Raw genomic sequence first — 22,463 nt, 5'->3', positions numbered from 1 at the left:
TAGTGAAAAGTAACAAAAGCAACTTTGTGACCCCTGAGGGGTGGGTCCTTGAGCTCTTAATTAGGGCTTTCTTTGTTTTTGATTCTGAAAAACTCTGCTTCCTGGCATCCAGGAGTTAGAGAACCATCTTTTCATCATCTTTTTCAAAACTGATTTTTGATGCCTTCTTTAATGGGAATAATCAGTTTTTTTTATGAACTATATTACTCTAACCTACAAGGAGTACAGAATATTCTTGAGTGTACTATTTATGCAAGTTACAGTCACTTTTGCAACCATGGCAAGTGTGTAAACCACTAATAAATATGCTCTTTTACCCCTTCCTTTATTCCCAATAAACTGATGAAAAACAATGTAAAGATTTGTAAGTACTCACTTATAAAAGTACCTGGGTCTCGTTTCCTGATCTGTTTCTTAAGATACATTTTCAGCTGGGCATGGTGGTGTACATTTGCAATCTCAGTAGTTGGAAGGCTAAGATAGGATCACAGGTTTGAAGCCAGCCTCAGCTACTTATTGAGACCCTGTTTTAAAATAAAGAATAAAAAATAGGACTGGAGTTATAGCTCAGAGCCAGGCTACCCCTGGGTTCAATCCCCAGTACCTCAAAAAAAATTTTTATTTATTTATTTTCAGTTTTGCTCCAATGAGTCCAGTAAGAAGAGATCTTTCTTTCCTTCTTCCTTTCTTTCTTCTTTTTTTCTTTCTTTCTTTCTTTTTTTTTTTTCTTTTTTGGTACTGGGGATTGAACCAAGGGCAGCATTCAACCTCTGAGCTACACCCCCAGCCCTATTTTATTTTTTATTTTGAAACAGATCTCACTAAGTTGCCAACGGTCAAGGCTAGCCACCAACCTGTTATCCTCCTTTCTCGGTCTCCAATGTACTGGGATTAGAGGTGTGTTCCACCACACCTGGCTAGGAAAGCTTTTCTACCAAATTTGAGGAGTAAAATTTGAAGTGATAAAACAGCTGAAGATACAGGAGGTCTAAATTTTGGGTGGTATCTCTAATATTGAAAATCTGTTCTGCAGAAGGTACTTGCTTAAGTACTGCTGGATTGACCCTGTTGGGGGCTTTTGTTTTCGTTTAATTATGTGAATTTGTCAGAACTCCGTTAAAACTTATTACTGTATTTTTTATCTTAGTGAAATGTTTATGGATTCAAGTATCCTGTCTGCTTCTGTATGAAAGACTAATGGAAACTTATATGGAAATGTTAAAAAAAAAAAAAAAAAGATATCATTCTAGGACCATGCTGTAGAATAAACTTCCATTGGGTCAGCATCACCTAGATGCTTGTTAAAATGCAGTCCCATGGGACATAGTATATTTGGCTATGTATAGTTGTGTGTATATGTGTGTGTGTTTTCCATGAAAAGGACAGTTTCAGGCTTTTTTCCTACTTTAGTACTCAGCACTGCCTTTTCTATGCCTTTTAAAGGCTCCTGGATGCTTGCTGGTTGCAACTCTATTTTTCAAGATATTTGAAGGCCACGAAAACCTTTCCAGAGTATATATTCACGCAAATCACAATATTAAGAGTTTAGTATCCAAATTTAAATTCAAATTAGTTAGTTTTTAGCTTTTATTGCTGATTTTTAACCCCCAAAATGGTACAATTCCCTAGTGGGATGAAATGACTACAACATGAAAGGCAAAATGTAAGATTGGGTATTGCTAATTTAGGTTACAAAGTTATATGAAAGCACATGTGTTTTTGGTGTCACTTTGACAGTAATTGCAGTGGTTTTCAAAGTTTTGTTCCTGGATCATCTTCATCAATTTTTTTTTTTTTTTTTTTTTTGTGGGTCTGGGGATGGAACCCAGGGGCATTTGACCTCCAAGCTACACCCTCTCCCCTATTTTTTATTCTTTATTTTGTTTTTGTTTTATGTGGTACTGGGGTTTCTGGAAGCCCTTCTACCTCCAGGCTACACTCCCAGACCTATTTTTTATATATTTTTATTTGGAAGCAGGGTCTCTTAAGCCAGCGAGGCTGGCTTCGAACCTGCACAAACCTCCTGTCTCCTCCTCCCAAGCGCAGGGATTACAAGCATGCGCCACCACGTCCGGCTTTATTCTTTATTTTGGAACCGGGTCTCACTGAGTTGCAGAGGGCCTCACTAAGTAGCTGAGGCTGTCCGCGAACTGCGATCCTCCCATCTCAGCCTCCTGAATGCTGGGATTACAAGCGTGCACCACCACACCCAGGTCATCATCACTTTTTGAACTTGAAGAAATGCAGGTTTTCAGATCTCAACACAGGCCTATGATTTGGGGCTCAGCAATCATTTTAACAAGCCCTCATGGTGATCCTGATGCACACTAAAGTTTGGGAGCCACTGGCATATTAAGTTTTCCATCACTAGTGTGTAGTTCTACTTGATGTTTAAAACTGTATGTATGTTGGGAATGAAACACTAAAATTATGAAGACCAACTCTTATGCCTGGACATAAATGTACATAGACTCATGATTATACAGATGTTACGTAATTATGACTGGTAGAGCTTGAAGTTATTATACATAGACTTGGTTATTTACTAGGTATGTTTGCAGGGTTATTTATAAATTCTGTATAATCTGAAAATTTTTACAGAACATAAAAATGCTAGCTTGAAAGGTGCAAATAAAACCTGTTTGTAGGCTGGGCATAGTGGCGCACGCTTGTAATCCTCGTGCCTGGGAGGCAGAGACAGGAGGATCGCGCAGGTTTTAAGCCAGTCACGCTAGCTTAAGAGACCCTGTTTCCAAATAAAAAGTATAAAATAGGTCTGGGAGTGTAGCCTGGAGGTAGAAGGGCTTCCAGGAACCCCAGTACCACCAAAAAAAAAAAAAAAAAAAACTGTTTGTAGGAGAGTTGATAGAGCATTTATACTAGTATTTAGTGAGTTTTAATCTTTCATTCTTAATCATTTTTATGGTAGGCCTGTGAGTGGCGTTTAGTTCACTGGTCCTTAGGGCTATGTTACTGTTTAGTTCCCTTGGCCAGTTACTGAAAGGGAATGTGTTTGAGAAGTTTTCCATATTGCACATGGAGTTTGCATGTATTTATCCAGTATTCTTTCCTGAACAAATAGAACTAATACAGCATTATCTAAATTTTCTTATTAATCTTTCCTTAAGGTTGTGATGAAAGTAAAAACACTTTTAAATCAGTACTATAAGCAGGTATTACTATGTTATTTTTAAATTATATAAAAGGGAACCAACTGCCAGGCATGGTGGCACACGCTTGTAATCCCCGCACTTGGGAGGTGGAGACAGGAGGATTGCGCAGGTTCGAAGCCAGCCATGCTGGCTTAAGAGAGACCCTGTTTCCAAATAAAAATAAAAAAAATAGGTCTGGGAGTGTAGCCCGGAGGTAGAAGGGTTTCCAGGAACCCCAGTGCCACCAAAAAAATAAGAAATTTAAAAGGAACCAACTTATCCCAAGGAAGATACTGTGGAGACTTTTGCTTCTTAATCAAAATCTGTTTTGTTTTTTTCCATTGTACTGGGGATTGAACCTAGGGCCTTCTGCCCCTGGACAACATTCCACCCACTTTGCATTTGTTTAAAACAGGGTCTTACTAGGTTCCTGAGAGTCTTGCTAGGTTGCTAAGGCTGTCCTCGAACCTGAGATCCTCCTGTCTCAGCCTACCAAGTACTGGTATTAGTGGTGCACACCATTGCACCTGGCTAAAAATCTGTAGTGTTTTAACAGTAAGCTAGTGTTTTGTAGTGCTAAAGGGTAGGTCTGCACTCTAGTATCTTCCTTGCTTCTGTACCTGTTCATTTTTTTTTATGAAAAAAAATAAAACTTTAAATGAAGGAATTAGGGCTGAGTATGAAATACTATATTTGGAACTTGGGCTTGGGACTTAATTTTAAATGTAAATTCTACTAAAAAATTGGCTTAAAACATGTGAAGCCAGGCATGGTATAATTGCACAATTGTAATCCTAGTAGTACTTGGAGGACAGGATCATAGGTTTGAGGGCCAGTTTCAGCAAAATTAAAAATAAGAAATGGCTGAGGGAGCAGCTCAGAAATAGAATGCCCCTGAGTTCAGTTCCCCCCTCCCCCCTCACACACACAAGCTATGATGAATTCTGGTTAAAAGTACTTTATTGATTACAGTATCAATTCACAGCAAAAACATTTCACAAAGCAACTATACAAATAAAGGAATTAATCACTATAAGAAAGATCCAAGAATACTGTTCAATCATGGCACAAGTCCACAGTTGTATGGTTTAAAGCTTTTTATAAGAGGCTTAAATCTAGCTTTTTCCATAATTAGACATACTACTAACATTCATAGTCAATTGGCCACAAGTAGGTAGAAACTATTCTAGGTGAAGGAAGACATTTTCAAAATGCTTTAACAGAAAAATATTTTAACCACCATAAAGACGAACTTAGATGTGGATGCCTTTGGATAAGAAAATGCAAATGTTCAGATGCTTTGAAAGAAAACAATAGATAGAGCACCATTGTGTGAAAGACAGAAAAGGCTTGACCTCTCCTACAAGAATCACTGAAGTTCTATTTAAAAAAAAATACTGTATGATGTAAAGATTTTGTTGGGAACATTTAATACTACTTGAAACAAAAAGTTTTTTTCATAATGCCGCACTATCATACTGTATTTTACAAAATCAGCCATTTAAGAAAGACAACTTGGAAATTTTTATCAGCATGCAAAAAATTTCCTAAATATAAGATGTACCATCAGTTTGCAGTAAAAATTTAAAACAATACTAGCTTGGACGTTCTAGAATCATCTTAAAGTGTACCTATTTTAACCAAATTTTAAATACAGCACTGAACTTGAGATAACTCAAGATGATTAGTAGGAAAACTAGTAAATCTGAAGTGTACTTCACCTTCTACTTAATCTAAGATACCAGCTGTATTTTTTGTGCTATTCTTTCTCAAAAAAAAGATGATCTCACCTGTAGGTAGTTTCTCAGACTCTCCTGGGAAATAAGAAACAATTTTAAATTTATTCTACAATGGGAAAGGAAAGGCTGAACACATAGTACTTAATTAAAAATGTAAAGCCTTAGACCTAATAGATTCTAGAAAGAATAGTCACTGCTAAAGTGATGATAGGCTCCGTTAGGGTTTTTTATTTTTTTAAGTTAAACTCATCAACAATAGCAACAAATATTGTGTTATAACTTAAATCTGAGATATTCACATCAAAACAAATTTCTGTGAACATTTTCATTCACTTTTAAAACACTTAAAAAAATTTATGCTGGGTATGGTGGCACATGCTTGTAATCCCAGAATTTGGGAGGCTGAGACAGGAGGATCACAGTTCTCAGACAGCCTCAGCCAATACTTCGTGAAGCCCTTTGTAACTCAGACCGTGTGTCAAAATAAAGAATTAAAAATAGGGCTAGGGAGCCGGGCGTGGTGGCGCATGCTTGTAATCCCCGCGCCTGGGAGACTGAGACAGGAGGATCTCGCAGGTTCGAACCCAGCCTCGCTGGCTTAAGAGACCCTGTTTCCAAATAAAAATGTAGAATAGGTCTGAGAGTGTAGCCCGGAGGTAGAAGGCCCCTGGGTTCCATCCCCAGTACCACCAAAAAAAAAAGGGGGGGGGGCTAGGGTATAGCTCGGAGGTAGAATGCCCTGGGTTTTGTCCCCAGTTTTGCAAATTTAAAAAAAAAATTTATTAAACCTAATCCAGTAGCACTGGAGGAGCACTTATATATCAATGTCCACAGCATTCTTTTTAATCAGTAAAAATTTTATTTTGTAGACTCGAGAAAGCCAATATCATTTCTCTTTTGATAGGTTAAAAATCTTCAACATAATCTAGAAGCACCTATATCCAGTATCTCATGGAAACTAGTTGCTACCATGCATTATTAATCAGTTCATCTAAGTAAATTAAAATGAGAATTGCCTATTCTCTTCTTGAAATAGTAAGCACAAATCTTTGCCTAAAGTATATTTGGAATGTAGTATGGAATATCACAACTAAAATTCAGAGCTAGGAAGGATCTTGAATATTCTGGATCCAACATCATAGGTGCCAGAAACGAGAGCTGTCCAAAGTAGAGAGGGTATCCTTGCTGATGGCAACAACTGCTTTCCTAGCCAGGGACTTGGGGGGACGGCTACAGGAGGGTGGCAGGATCGAAGCCAGCGTGTGGTAACTTACACTCCACTTCAAAAGAAAAATAAGCTGGGCATGGTGGTACACACCTGTAATCCTAGTACTTGGGAGGCTGAGAGAGGAGGATTACAGGTTTGAGGACAGCCTCAGCAAATATTCACCTCAACCTAGCAAGACCCTATTTCAAAAATAAAATAGGGCTGGGGGTGTAGCTTTGAGGTAGAATCCCTTTGGGTTCAATCAATCCTCAGTCACACACACACACACACACACACACGGAATTTTTTTTTTTTTTTTTTGTGGTACTGGGGTTCCTGGAAGCCCCTCTACCTCCGGGCTACACTCCCAGACCTATTCTTACATTTTCAATTTTGGAAACAGGGTCTCCTAAACCAGCGCGCGCGGCTGGCTTCGAACCTGCGCGATCCTCCTGTCTCCGCCTCCCAAGCGCGGGGATTACAAGCGTGCGCCACCACGACCGGCGACACATGGAAATTTTAAAAGAGGCTAGGAATATATGAGAGATAAGGAGACCCTGGGTTCAATCTCCAGTACTGCAAGAAAGAAAAGAAACGGATTTCGTAAGCAGGAATGATTTGCTAAATAACATGGTGTGATCACTTTGTTTTAGGAAAGAAGATAATGCCTTTAAAATACCCTTGCCAGAGCTAGGTGTGGTGGCGTACATCTGTAGTATCAGAAATTCAGGAGGCTGAGGCTAGAAGATCCTTTGAGCCCAGGAGTTTGAGACTAGCCTGTGCAACATAGTGAGGCACTGTCTCAAAAAAAAAAAAAAAAATAGCTAGCCCTTTCTAGAAATTAAAAAAAAGACTTTTTAATGTGATATGGAATTTACACATATGCTTCTGAGGCACATTATCTTTAAATATGTCTTAAAAGGTAAAAAAGAAAAATTACTAGGCACCATATAACTGCAATATTCTTGATAATACATATTCTTTAGATCTGGCTATATTTTTAAACCTTGAAAAACTTAAGCTCTAAATTGATACGTGTGCAATTATATACTCATTCTGATTTCAGGAATTTGTTTTTGTGGTACTGGTGATGGAACTCAGGAGCCTTCTACCTCTGGGCTATACCCCCAGACCTACTTTTTGTTGTTTTTATTTGCAAAAATGTTCTCCATAAATTGCTGAGAGCTTAAGTTGCTGAGGCTTGTTTCAAACCTGTGATCCTCCTGTCTCAGCCTCCCAAGTACTGGGATTACATGCATGCACCACCACGCCCGGCTTTCAGGAAGTTTTATGCACTACAACAAAATTAGACAATCAACTGAACTCATACTGCAAGTACAAAAAAATACATTTACCAACTGGAACCCTTAGCTCTAGAGGGTAAGGCTTTTTATAAGGTAATTACTGGGGTCATAAGATGACTTTCTCATCAGTCATAAATGTTCAGTAGTGGTTACTTTTCAGTTGCCTAATATATATTATAGGAATTGCTTTAAATTCCTCTACACAGACTTTAATAACATTAAAATAAATGTAATTTTAAAATATGTAAAGACCACAGAATTATTCCAGTCTGTATTAGTTAATGTCTTTCTGACTAAAATATCTTACTATTACAATGACTTTTAAACAAAAGAATCTCATGTATAACAGGCATGGTTGTTTTTAATACATAGTGGAAGTGTTTTCTTAAATGGTAGTTTGGAGTGAATTGCTCGACTACATGTCAAATTTCCATTACCTCCCCCTTTTTGGGAAATTAATATATTTCCTAAAAATGTGCCTTATATCAAAGAGCTGCCCTTTATGAAGTGATATAAATAGTTCACAAATACTAATAGCAAGAAGTTCATAGAAATACAAATATACAGTCACAACTCATCTATAATGTTTTGGTCCTATACCTTAATTTGCTTCTATCCTTTTACCTCTAATATCACCTGACCTGAATAAACAAAACTTATGCTGATTTCATTATAGCTGATGCACCATTATCATATTCACAATATAAAAATGAAAATGTGTACTAGGTTTGGGTTACAAGTGATGAACGCTAATAACACTATCTAAACAATAACTTAACAGTTTACTAAGGTACAGAAAAACAATGCACTTCTATACATAAGAATAACTAGGCTTCAACATCAAGACTAACACTCTTCTATTGTCGATCATTAAGATTTACTTGTAGAAGGAAAAGTATCTCTGTTTAGATGGGGGATATTCTAATAGTTGACACACATGTTCCTCTGACTCGAGAGCTGCTTTAGGAATTTTTCATGTGGCTTTAAAGTGAGGTCACTTAGATCTAGGTGCCCTTTGAAGCAAAACCACCTAGAAACCTTTCACGAGACTACTACAGGGCATCATTGTAAGGAATGTGAGGGTACAGTTTATATCAGATCCTACATAAAATTCATAAAGCTGCCTTACAATAATTATATCAAGGGCTGGAAAATGGTTAAGTTTTATACTTCTCAACAACTTTAATACTGTCAAACTTTTCTATCTAGATGTATACTAGAGAAGAACATTGGGTAGAGTTCACATGTAGGGACAATCCAAATGTTTATCAAACTTCTGAAATATGAGTATGCTACAAACTTAGTTCCAGAATATGAAATCAATGGGAAAGTCCAAAAGTTTGGAGGGCTACTCAAAATGGCAACTAATCATGACCAGCCTTTTTAAAATGCCAAGATGTATAGGCTAGTATCTACTTTTTAATATAACAAATTCTAATGAAATCGCTTAGCTTAGTTAGAAATGTCAGCATGAAATCGGCCTTCACATTATCTGTCCCCTCAAAGGACTAAGTGAGTACTTATTTAGATTTTCAGGATGCACAAGAAACTAATGACCCCTCTCAGAGATACCTCACCTATGGACACTCTTCAACACTAAGCAATCAGTATTCCTTCTAGATTAAAGTGCAATGTCAGAATTCAAGGGGACTTCCGTCAAACAGTGCACACACATACGGTATCATTTCTATCTATTACTGTGTCTGGTTCTTACATTACAAAACTTTAAAAAGACATTTCTTACGTATCCATAGTTTTAAAATGTAGTTCTCAACATACTTCAAACAATGATCAGCTGCTATAAAGTGTACATTCTATTCTACACAAAGAAATCAAGGTTAACCTAGCTCCTTAAATTAGTACACTGGTGCTTATGATCTTGGCAGGCACCTTTGCCTTGTTGGCCTGGGTACTCCCTAATGACCTGCATTTTTTTTTCGTGTGTGTGTGTGTGTGTGTGTGTGTGTGTGTGTGTGTGTGTGTGTAGTTTACTGAAGCTTCTTTTGGTATATAATAGAAAAATCTTCACCTGCAAATATAGGGTAGATTTTTTTCACAGCTAAAGGCTGTAGCATTGATTTCTCCAGATACCAATGGAGAACAGAAAGTATGCATGACACTGTTAATTCCAGATTCTAAGAAAACTGTCCCAAGAGCCTGTTGCCACAGCCATGCCGTCATCAGTCACACCTAAACAGCTGACCCGGTTGTCATGACCAGCAAGGACACCTGGGAATAAAATTCAGTACAAAGTTAGCAACTGTGATTTGAAAACTTAAGAAGTATATTCATGAAGATCTAGAAGGTACAGGTTCCTCTGCATGGGCAGACTGAAGTCAGGGGCACCATGGGCGTGCATTGAAATGCCTTTGTGTTACTTGAATTGTTGATATGTCCATCAACTTGTACTTTTAGTTTTTGGAAACATGTTTACTTACGCTATTTTATATTCATGAAAACATTGGAGTATGTTTATTCTTTTTCTAAGTTCATTATATTCCAATGTTGCTACTGAGTTGTTCTTTCAACAGAAACTTCTTTTTCCCAACAGAAACTTTTTCTATTATTTGCTTTTACTTATTTTAAAACCACTTATTCCACTTTTACCATGATTGAGTACTCTGGTAGACCCTGGAAATATAAAAATGAGTTAGACATAACCCTTAACATTAAGAAGTTCAACCTTTCATGAGCCATTTGCCATGGAGAAGCAGTAATCCAATTCATATCTCTCACTGATAATTCTACTTCTCATTTCCTAATCCTCCTCTTACATGGAGAAAAAAAGCAAATGCTGAGAAACAATTTTAAGTGAAGTTCAACAAAGTAGACTTTTACCACAAGAACAAACCATGATAAAATTATCAGTACTATAAATATATCAATGTATTAAATATAAAAATATCAATATTATAATATAATATTTAAATATTATTAAATCTAAATACATCTATTTATTATGCAGTTTCTTCTGTTAACCACCAAATTTCAATGTTATTTATAACTTTCTAAAACCTTCAAACTTTAGTGTTTGTTTTTATGCAGTGTGTGTGTGTGTGTGTGTGTGTGTGTGTGTGTGTGTGTTACTAGGGATTGGACTCAGGGTCATTCTTCTTCTGAGCTACACCCCAAGCCCTATTTTATTCCTTATTTTGGAACAGGGTCAATTGAAGAGGGACTCACAAGTTGCTGAGGCTGGCTGCAAACCTGCGATCCCGGTTTCAGCCTCCCAAGTACTGGGATTACAAGCGTGTCCCAATATGCCAGGCTCCCTCATCCCTTTTTATGTATTTTTTTTTGAAACAAGGTTTTACTAAGTTACTGAGAGTCTCACTATGTTGCTGAGATTGTTCTTGAACCTCTGATCCTCCTGTCTCAGCTTCCCAAGTAATGAGATTACAGATGTGCGTCACCATGTCCAGCCTCTTTTGCATCATAAACTCACTTAATATTCTAAATCAACACATAGGATAAATTGAAATATCCCCAATATTTGGGGATAGTTAATGAGATATATAAAGATTTAAATAATTAGAACATATAAAGTTCTTGAACAGAATTTTATTTTTGTACTGGGGATTGAATCCAGGATCATTCTACCTCTGAACTACATATGCCAGGGTGTTGCTAGAATAAGAGTCTCACTACTTGCTGAGGCTGTCCTTGAACCTGCAGTCCTAACTGTCTTGACCTCCTAAGTACTAGAATTACAAACATGTGCCAACATGCCTGGCTGTTGATAGGAATTTTTTAAAGTACTATGTTTAATTTTGCTTTGTTTGTTTGTTTGTTTGTTTGCTTGCTTTTTTATGTATATTGAGGGGGAGATACTAGGGTTTAAACCTAGGGGAATTCTATCTCTGCAATATACCCCCAACCCTTTTTATTTTTTGTTTTGATACAAGGTCTCACTAGGTTGCCAAAAGTCTTACTAAATTCCTGAGGGTGGTCTCAAACTTGCAATTCTCCTGTCTCAGTCTTCCAAGTACTGGGATTATAGGTATGTGTCACCACGCTCAGCTCTCTGTATTTCTTGGGATTTTGGTTTTTTTTTTTGTTTTTTGTTTGTTTGTTTGTTTTGGTATGTGTGTGTACCAGGGATTGAGTCCAAAGGCATTCACCTCCAACCTACAACCCCAGCCCTATTTTACTCTTATTTTGAATTGGGGTCTCACTAAGTTGATGAGAGTCTCACTACTTGCTAAGGTGTCCTCAAACCTGTGATCCTATTGTCTCAGCTTCCCAAGTACTGAGACTACAGGTGTGTGCTGCCACACCCAGTTTCTATATACTTAAATGTACACTTCAGTCAGTTTCAGGAACAGGAGTTTTTCTTGCCTAACTCAGCATTTCCCATAGTACCAGAACATAGCACCCCCAGTATTTGGTGAATATTTGGTGAATGGGTTGAAATAATACAAAATAAAAATTGTAGTTAAATATTCCCAATCACACTGGCGAGGAGAATGAATTGGTAAATTCAATTTATGGTGAGAAGTTCCAGTTGGGACAACTTGAAACCAGCTTTAAGGAAAGTAAAACTCAAGCATAGGTTTAAAGTCTGAAAAGCTATATTTTAATTTTGTTATGGAGGATGATTGATTCAATTTAGGCAAAATACATAATATATTTAAAAATTAATTGGCATTGGGCAGCAGAATACTCCCAAAAAATGTACTTGCAATATACAAAGCTGTAAACCATGCAGTCTCTGAAGATTTACAGAGAATTATTCCTGGGAATGGTGATTCTGCCCTTACTCTCTGAAACCTAATAACTGTTCAGCGGGGAGGATAAACAGAGGAGGAGGGCAGGCACTAGCAACATTTTCTAAGCTAGGTGCTGTAATGAACCCCAAAGGGCTAAGTTCAAAGTCAATGGCTGGAAAGCCAATACAGAAAATTACACTGCTGTGTTACCAAAAGGGTCAATATTAGTGTAATCTGGTATTCTCTCTGGAACCAGGTAGGAGAAAAGTTAGGGCAAGATAAGCTGTATGAGAAAGCATTCAAGAATCAGCAAGGCTCCGGTGAGTTTCCTCCTCCTTCACACTGCAGTCGGTGGCTGAGATGTTCTCACTGGAGAGGGTGAAACAGGGTCTCCTGACTAGAGCTGGCACCATGGGCACTGTGCTGAAGATGGGGATAAAGCTTACTTGCTAATGGTGGCCCTTGGTTTTCCTCTTGAAATCAGCCCTCACACTTGCAGCCAGCTAATATGCTCCAGCTAGCAAAGTAGAAGATGGATCCCAGTCCTAAAGTGAAGAGGAGGCCCGAAGACGCCCCAGAGGCTCCCAGTGAACGCTGGGCTGGATCATCCTCCTGTGAGGCCTGCTGTCACACACAGCCATGGACGGTGAGTATACTGAACTGCAAGCAGTTCTGGGGTCTCATTCTTAAGTACAAATGAGAGGCTAAGAGTTACCACACTTAAGGAAATATAATAAAAATAAGGAATGGAGGAAAAGACAACTTGGAAACTTACAAAAGTCTGCTTGAAGAAGAAAACTTCAAAAATTATTTCACTAATAACCTCAAAGAAACAAAAAATTACATTTACAAGAAAAAGAATAAATGACTTAAAAAATAGAGACCAAGTCAGGTGTGGTGGCACACACCTGTGATCTCACTTCACGGGAGGCTGAGACAGGAGGAGCGTAGGGTCAAGGACAGACTCAGCAACACAGCAAGACTCAGAAAAATTCTGTTCCCATCAAAAAGTAAAGGGTGAAGCTCAGAGGTAGAATGCCCCTGGTTCAATTCCAAATACCACCAAAAGAGAGAGAAAGAGAGGGAGGGGGAGAGAAAGAAAGGGAGGGAGGGAGGGGGGAGAGAGGGAGAGAGAGAGAGAGAGAGAGAGAGAGAGAGAGAGAGAGAGAGAGAAAGGAGAGAGAGCCCAAAATAGCTCTCAAATTAGAGAGATGGTAGGCTGGGCGTGGTGGCGCACGCTTGTAACCCCAGTACTTCAGAGGCTGAGACAGGAGGAGCGCACAGGTTCAAAGCCAGCCTCGGCTACTCAGTGAGGCTCTCAGCAACTCAGAGAGACCCTATTTCCTAATAAAGTATAAAATAGGTCTGGAAGTATAGCCCAGAGGTAGAAAGCCCCTGGGTTCCACTCCCAGTAACACACACACACACACACACACACACACACACACACACACACACCAGTACCACAGAAATAAAAAAAAAAAGATGGTAGTAAAACTAAAATTTAAGAAGATTGAAAGAAAAGAAAATAATTACTTTCAGCATATAAAGGGATCTAGGGTAGAGACAGGAAATAGAAGAGAATATAATTTTAGTCAAAGGACCAGTCCAGGAGATCCAACATAGATATAATGGGGAATTTTGAAAAGATGGATAATAATAGAGAGGAAATGAGCTCTAAACTTTCCAGTATTGTAGGGTGTGGGTTATAGGTCAAAAAGGCCAACTAAAGGCAGAGGCTGAGCTCAGTGTAAGTGCTTCCATTGCATGGCCAAGGCCCTGGTTCGATCCCCAGTACTACAAAAACAAAAATAAAAAAGCTTTATTCAATACCCAGTATGATGGATGAAAGTAGATCTACTCAAAACTGACAGAAAGTTTGAGGCCTCATTAGGGAGAGGACATCAGAACAAAGTATAGTCCAAAGGTGAATGTAATTCTAGAGTTCCAGAGAATTAAAAATATGTATATCAAAAGAAGTCACAATAATACTTCATAGCTCACCAGTAAATACTTATTAAAAAAGTATGAATATGCTGGGCATGATGGCACATGCCTGTAATCCCAGTACTCGGAAGAATAAGACAGGAACACTGCAGGCTTGAAGCCAGCAATGTAGTGAGACTCTTAGCAAGACACTGTCTCAAAACAAAACAAAACAAAACAGCTGGAGGTGTTAGCTTGACCATAGAGTGGTCTGAGTTAAATCCCCAGTACAAAAAAAAAAAAAAAACCACTGTGATCTACAAAAGTCATGTTTATGATTCATGATTATAATAAAATTCACCAAACAAGAAAATACTGTAGAATTTAATGTTACTCTTCAGAAACCCAATAGATAAACAGACCATGGACAGTATGTGTACTCAATGGGCAGCAAAGCGCAGGAACAAGTGCCTCTGGTTAACACTTTCCACAGCTCCAGGATGTCCCCAGAGGCCTGGAGAACTAAGGATAGAAACCTCCTCACCCTTCTGGAAAATCAGAATCTCGTGTTAGTGAGGACTCAGCGACTAACCTGCACGGTCTCCTTTCAGTGTGTCCCACACATTACAGTTAAAGTCATCATAACCAGCCAGCAGGAGGCGCCCACTCTTTGAGAAAGCCACAGAAGTGATTCCACAGATAATATTGTCATGAGAATACAATAACAACTCTTGGTCTGCACGGAGGTCGAAGAGCCGGCAAGTTGCATCATCAGAGCCCGTGGCAAAGGCATATCCATTTGGAAAAAACTAGAAAGAAAAGCAACACTTACTTCATAGATGCATACAAAATTCGTGTAATAACAGACTTTGGGGTAAGGCAGGTCTAAGTTAATATTCAAGCTTTGCTACTTACCCTATGATTAATGGGCACTTAAGAGTTTTAAAATTTGGGGGCATTAGTTTCATTTTCAGAATGAGAATTGAGCCAGGTATGATGGTGCACGCTTGTAATCCCAGTACTTGGGAGGCTGAGACAGAAGGATCACAAGTTCGCAGCCAGCCTCAGCTACTTAATGAGGCCCTCCATAACTTAGTGAGACCCTGCTTCAAAATAAAGAATAAAAAACAGGGCTGGGGGTATAGCTCAAAGGTAGAATGCCCCTGGTTCAATCCCCACTACATTAAAAAACAAACAAAAACAACAACAACAACAACAACAAAAGCAGAATGAGAATTGAATAGAACAGGGCATGGTGGCACACTTTTGTAATCTCAGAATTTGGGAGGCTGTGACAGGAGGATCACAAGTTGAAAGCCAGCGTCAGTAACTTAGTGAGTCCCTATTTCCAAATAAAATAGAAAAAAAAATAGGTCTGGGAATGTAGTCTGTAGGTAGAAGCCCCTGGGTTCAATCCCCAGTAAAACACACACACACACACACACACACACACACACACACACACACAATTAGAATTGAATAAAGTAAGCCGGGCGTGGTGGCACACGCTTGTAATCCCTGCACTTGGGAGGCAGAGACACGAGGATCATGCAGGTTTGAAGTCAGTCACGCTGGCTTAAGACACCCTGTTTCCAAATAAAAAGTATAAAATAGGTCTGGGAGTGTAGCCTGGAGGTAGAAGGGCTTCCAGAAACCCCAGTACCACCAAAAAAACGAATAAAGTAACATGCAAAATATACAGCCCATTGTTCAGCACATAGCAAATGTTAATAAATACTGGTCCTAGACCCCCATATGTTCATATTAAAACTTTTTTGTGTGTGTGGGAGGGTCTGGGGATGGAACCCAAGGGCATTTGACCTCCAAACTATACCTGCCCTATTTTTTATACTTTATTTTGAAACAAGATCTCACTAAGTTATGGAGGGCCTCATTAAGTTGCAAAGGGCCTCACTAAGTAGCTGAGGCTCTTCGTGAACCACGATCCTCCTGTCTCAGCCTCCCGAATGCTGGGGTTACAAGCGTGAGCCACCACGCCCGGCCATATTAACACTTTTAAGTCAAGCATTATTATTTATAGAATACTCATGTGTGAATATATATGCTTAAAATATTCTAAAATGTCAGGTGTGGTGGTGCACACTTGTAATCCCATTACTTGGGAGGCTGAGACAGGAGGATTGCGGTTTGCAGATAGCCTCAGCTACTTAGTGAGGCCCTTTGCAACTCAGTGAGACCTTCTGAGTGCTTAGCATTCATCAGTGTATCAAAAGATGGAAATGTCAAGGAAATACCATTCTAAAGAATGCAGGATTAAATAGTAATGCCAAAAATACAGATGCCTAAGCCAGGTGTGGTGGCACACACTTGTTATCCCAGCATTTGGGAGGCTGAGACAGAAGGATTGCAGTTTGCAGCCAGCCTCAGCGACTTAGTGAGGCCCTTTGCAACTTAGTGAGACCCTACCTGTTTCAAAATAAAAAATAAAAAATAGGTTTTGAGTTGTAGCTTGGAGATAGAATGCTCCTAGGTTCAATCCCCAGTATAGCAAAAATATATATAATTTATACATACATATATATATATATATTTATATATATAATAAAAAAGGATCTGGGCATGGTGGCACATACCTGTAATACCAGTATTTGGGAGGCTGAGACCAGAAGATCGCAGGTTCAAGGATAGCCTTAGCACTGTAGGACAATTCTTAGCAACCTAGCAATAGATCCTGTTTCAATATTTTTTATTTAAAAATTTTTTTTTGCAGTACTAGGGGTTGAATCCAGGGCATTCTACCTCTGAGCTATACAGCCCTATATTTTTATTCTTTATTTTGAGACAGAATAAGTCAAGGAGGGCCTCACTAAGTAGCTGAGGCTGGCCACAAACCTGTGATCCTCCAGTCTCAACCTCCAATTACTGGGATTACAAGCATGTCCCACCACACCTGCTTTCAAAAAATTTTTAAAAGGCTGGGGGTGTAGGTCAGAAGTAGAATGCCTCTGGGTTCAATCCACAGTACCATCAAAATAATAATAATAATAATAATAATAGTAATAATAATAATAATAGAAAATTTTATAAAAGAAAACAAAACACTCTATACTAGTTAATAAATGAACAATAAAAAAACTAAGCTGGTTAGTTTTGTGAATAACATTTCTCAGACACTGGCAGTGCTCAATGCTGATTTTTTTAAAAAGATAAAAGTTACATTTTTTCATACTTCTATTTGCCCTTATACTTTTCTGAGAATCGATTATTCAGATATTTGCATATTTTCTTCCTTTAGGATATTAGTATTAACTTCTTGATTGTGGGCACAAAATTAATATAAATTTATCTGTTTCATTTCTTGAAATGTTACTTTACAATTTGCCATTTGATAAATATTGTTTACTTGAAAAAATATATAGCAATTTAAATTTTTGTATATCAAGTTCATCTTTTCCTTTGAAATTTCTTTCACTGCTTTTATGAAAAAGTCCTAGCCGGGCGTGGTGACGCACGCTTGTAATCCCAGCATTCGGGTGGCTAAGACCGGAGGATCACGGTTCGCGGCCAGCCTCCGCTACTTAGTGAGGCCCTCTGCAACTTAGTGAGACCCTGTTTCCAAATAAAGAATAAAAAATAGGGCAGGGGGGTGTAGCTCGGAGGTGAAATGCCCCTGGTTTCCATCCCCAGACCCGCAAAATAAAAAAAGAAAAAAAAGAAAAGTCCTAGCCGGGCATGGCGGCACACACTAGTAATCCCAGCTTTTGGGAGGCTGAGACTGGAGGACTGTGGTTTGTGGACAGCCTCAGCTACTTAGTGAGGCCCTTTGCAACTCAGTGAGACCCAGTTTCAAAATAAAGAATAAAAAATAGGGCTGAGAGTGTAGCTCAGACATAAAATGTCCCTGCGTTCCATCCCCAGTGCCGCAAAAAAGAAAAAAAGAAAAAGTCCTTCTTTGGGCTTTTTAAAAATGATGTTTATTTTAATTTCATGTTCCACATCTTAATTTTCATACATCTGGAATTTAATTGATAAACAGCATTCAGAATAAGAAGTTACTTAATTTTTGTAATAGTTAAGCAGTTGTCCCAAGTGTTACTTACTAATTTGCTCTATCAGTCACTAAATTCTTGGCCAACTTCCTCTCCCTTCCTTTTTTATCCTAGTGTTGGGATCAAACCCAGGGCCTTGCACATTTTAGGCAAGCGCCCTATCACTGGCCCTCATTAAATTCTTTTCTGCATAATAATTTTAGTTTTGGGGTGTGTGCATGTGTGTGTGTTGTTGGGGATTGAATTCAGGGCTATTCTACCTCTGAGCTATACTCCCAGCCCTATTTTATTTTTCAGTTTGAAACAGGGTCTAAGTTGTAGAGGACCTCACTAAGTAGCTGAGGCTGGCTGCAAACCTGTGATCCTCCTGTCTCTGCCTCCCAAGTACTGGGATTGCAAGGATGCGCCAACATACCCAGCCATCATATTTTTTTTTCCTGTATTCTACCTTTGTGCTACACCCCAGCTCGATGTTTTATCCCTTATTTTGAAACAGAGTCTCACTGAGTTGCAAAGGACCTCACTAAGTAGTAGCTGAGGCTGGCCTCAAACCATGATCCTCCTGTCTCAGCCTCCTTAATGCTGGAATTACAAGCATGCGCCACCATGCCCAGCAATCATATTTTGAAAATCATTATAACTTTGTAAATTTTTATAATCTGGCTTGGCAAAATATTCTTGTTACTTTTCTGCTTCAAATCACTCAATCCTCTTTTTCTCCCTTTGAATTTCACAGACATTTGAGCAAATACCTTTTCTTCACACTCTGCAGGTCACTTTCAAAAAGAAAATAAACCTACCACTTGGGTTTTTTCTCTTGGAGGTGTGGGGGCAGAACCCAGAGCCTCACATGTGGGGCACGCAAGCACTGTTCCCTGAGCTGGACCCTGTCCTAGGGTTATTTTGGCTTGTTTTGGTTTGGTTCTGAGGATTGAATCCAGGGCATTCTACCTCAGAGCTACCTTCCCAGCCCTATTTTATTTTGAAACAAAGTCCTGGTAAGTTGCTAAGGCTCTCACTAAGTTGTTGAGGCCGTCCTCAACCCTGTCATCCTCCTGTCGTGTCCTCCCAAGTACTGGGATTATAGGTGTGTACCACCACACCGGGCCCTAGGGTTTTTAAAAATAAGTTTGAGGGATACATAGTGAGTTCAATGGGATGCATTTCCAGTGACTAAATATGGATATTTACCAATAAAGTTTTATTTTCTTCATGATGATTTGCATACTTTTTGGCAAATTCATTTTCCTAACATCCCTCCCCTCAATTCTCACCATTTGATAATCATTTTGTCACTCAAAATTTGACTTTCGTTTTACCCTACATATATACATATGAATAGTTCATCCTCATATATAGTAAGTACTTTCTATCTGGCTGAATTTACTTGTCATTAACTTTTTATTTATTTATTTTTTAATGGTACTGGGGATTGAACCCAGAGGCATTCTACCTCTTTGCTATACCCCTGACCCTATTTTATTCTTTCTACTTTTGAAATAGGGCCTCACTAAGTTGCTGGGGCTGGCTGTGAACTTATGATCCTCCTGTCTCCTTCTCCCAAGTACTGGGATTACAGGCATGTGCCACCATGCCTGGCTACTGTTAGGGTTTTTTAAAATACGAAGTAGCATCTGGGTGTGGTGGTGCATGCTTGTAATCCCAGTGTTTGGGAGGCTGAGACAGGAGGATCACATGAAGCCAGCCTCAGCAACTTAGTGAAGCCCTCCCCAACTCAGACCCTATTTCAAACTAAAGAATAAAATAGGACTAGGAGTGTAGCTCAGAGGTAGAATGCTCCTGAGTTCAATCCCCAGTCCAATATACACACCCCCCCAAGTGATGTGTGCATATCTGTTTTTTTATCACTTTCAATCTCACTATGATATATAATTATAATGCACCAATAAAAGTATAAAAATATGAAGAAACTCAACTAATTTGCATTGTTTACTGAGCATCTAAAACAGAAGTTCATCTAGTCTTCACATCATTCTTGTATGCAGTTGGTGTTATCCCTCTTTTAAATCCTCAGGAATCAGAGGTTCATGAGGTTAAGCCACTTGACGAGTCACAAATGGCTGGCAAATGGCAGAATTAATATCTCATCCCAGGTGTGGCTAATTTAAAAGCTACACTCATTACACCAAACAGCCACCATTTCCTTCCTTACTGATAAGTCGGGTCCCTCCCCCACCCCCACCCCCCGGAAGCCAGAAGCAGAGATATTGCGAGAATCCGGGTTGCTGGAGACTCCAAACATCACGAGACTACAGATGTTGCGAGATAATTGGCATGCCTATAAAACATCGGTGCTCGTGCCTATAAAACCACGTGACTCAACAGGCCGATCAGGACTATGCGCAACTCTCCAGACGCGTGGCCCCCACAGCTGCCTGACTCTCCGGAGGGGCTGGGGCCAGGTCCAAATAAATCAGCGGTCTTTGATAACCCGGTTGGTGTTTTTGCCTCCCTCCCAAACCCCTGAACTCTATTTTCAACCTAACACTTACTGTTCTCTCTCTGGCTCATTCCTTTTTGACCCCAGAGATGTGAGACTTTTTTCTCATCTGAAAACCTTGCTGTAAACTTGCTGTTTGCTCAAGATGACCTATTCCTCTAATTTTCTAAATAAAACTTGTATTTCAGGTTCAGAATGTAGCACAGTGGTAAAACCCTCACCTAGTGTGTATGAGGCCCTGGGTTCAATCCCCAGCACCACAAAGACAGAAACTTTCTATTTCACCTGCAAATAAAGACCTAGATCTATGGAATAAACTTCTTTCTTAAAACAAATCGTGTTACTTGAGGATTCCATGTTATAAAAGCATATTATTTATAAGAATCGTTGAAAGCAATTTGCTGTTAAAATCATGCCAAAAACTTCAACACTTTAAATGCATAATAAATTTTCTTTAAAAATTATATTAACTTACACTGACAGCATTAATATCTGAGACATGCCCAGTGAAAGACTGTCTACACATTCCATCTCGAACATCCCATAATTTGGAAGAAGCATCACAAGCACCAGATACAAAAGTTCGCATGTCAGGATTCAGAGAAAGACTCATCACATCTCCAGAATGCCCGGTGAACGTGGTAGTCTGCTGGGCAGTTTCAATGTCCCATAAAGCACTAGAATTAAAAAAAAAGAAAAAAGCAACCTTATAATAATCATCTCTTATATTCGTTCCTACAAGTACCCTCCACCCCCAAATACGTGTTCTTCTGGAGTCACCTTACCAAGTTGTATCTCCTGAACTTGTAACAATTTGGGTGTCATCTAAAAAACGACAGCAGGACAAGTAGCCTACAGCATGGAGAGCAGCAAATTTTAGGTTATCATTGATCAAAAACTCATTGCCAAAAAATCCTCAGTTACCATATGAAATACTAATATTATTTTTAAATATCTGGATAATTGTCAGTATTATATATAGTTCTGCTTCTCATTACTTCTAACTCTATGCTGTCTACAACTAAATTTTATGAACAATTTCTTCTGACACTGGCATTCTGAACGTGAGGAAGCCTGTCACCTGAGTCATTACCTTGGGAGGAGGGATGCACCTTTACAGAAACAACCACAATCCATGGCAGACTATACTAAGCACCAGGGAGAAAACCTTTCAGATACTGTGAGCAATGAAAAGAACATGAGTGAAGGCTTCATTAAAGACGTGGCTTCTGAGTGCTTAGCATTCATCAATGCTTCAAAGGATGGAAACGGCAAGGAAATGCCGTTCTAAAGAACGCAGGATTAAATAGTAATGCCAAAAATAGAGATGGCTAAGCCAGGTGTAGTGGTGCACGCTTGTAATCTCAGCATTTGGGAGGCTGAGACAGGAGGAGGTTTGCGGCAGCCTCAGCTCAGTTTGAGGCCCTCTCCAAATCAGTGAGACCCTGTTTCAAAATAAAAAATAAAAAACAGAGCTGGGGTGTAGCTCAGAGTTTCTGCCCCTGGGTTCCATCCCCAGTCACACACACACACACACACACACACACACACACACACACACACACACACACACGGCTAGAAATCAGATGAATGCAATAAATTCCTAATGAACATGGCTAGCCAAGTACTATATACTACCTTAGTGTGAATGCTTGCAAATTAAGCAACTCTTTAGAACACAATGAAAAATATTAATCTATCTTTTTTATTTTTGGTGGTACTGGGGGTAGAACCCAGGGGCTTCTCTACCCCCGGGCTATACTCCTAGACCTATTTTATACTTTATTTGGAAACAGGGTCTCACTAAGTTGCTGAGAGCCTCACTAAGTAGCCGAGGCTGGCTTTGAACCTGTGCAATCCTTCTGTCTCAGCCTCCCAATCGCGGGGATTACAAGTGTGCGCCACCAAGCCTGGCTTAATCTTTTTTTATCTTGGTGTTTGAACCCAGGAATATT

General features: G+C 39.1%; 1 protein-coding gene across 1 annotated transcript in view; it reads right to left on the bottom strand.

The window, feature by feature from the left end:
• Positions 1–9,524: 9,524 nt before the first annotated feature.
• GNB4 (G protein subunit beta 4) overlaps positions 9,525–22,463 on the bottom strand; it is a gene marked incomplete at both ends in the record, with an annotated part of 28,644 nt that continues 15,705 nt past the window's right edge. Inside the window, 4 exons of the mRNA XM_080696313.1 lie at positions 9,525–9,631; positions 14,630–14,846; positions 20,984–21,185; positions 21,294–21,360. Coding sequence (XP_080552439.1) covers positions 9,525–9,631; positions 14,630–14,846; positions 20,984–21,185; positions 21,294–21,360 — 593 coding nt within the window. The remainder of the gene's footprint in view (positions 9,632–14,629; positions 14,847–20,983; positions 21,186–21,293; positions 21,361–22,463) is intronic.

Source organism: Muscardinus avellanarius (assembly GCF_963383645.1).
Source record: "Muscardinus avellanarius genome assembly, chromosome: 5".
NCBI lineage: Eukaryota > Metazoa > Chordata > Mammalia > Rodentia > Gliridae > Muscardinus > Muscardinus avellanarius.
The sequence above is the reverse complement of the archived record's forward strand: the minus strand, read 5'-3'. Positions and strand labels throughout refer to the sequence as shown.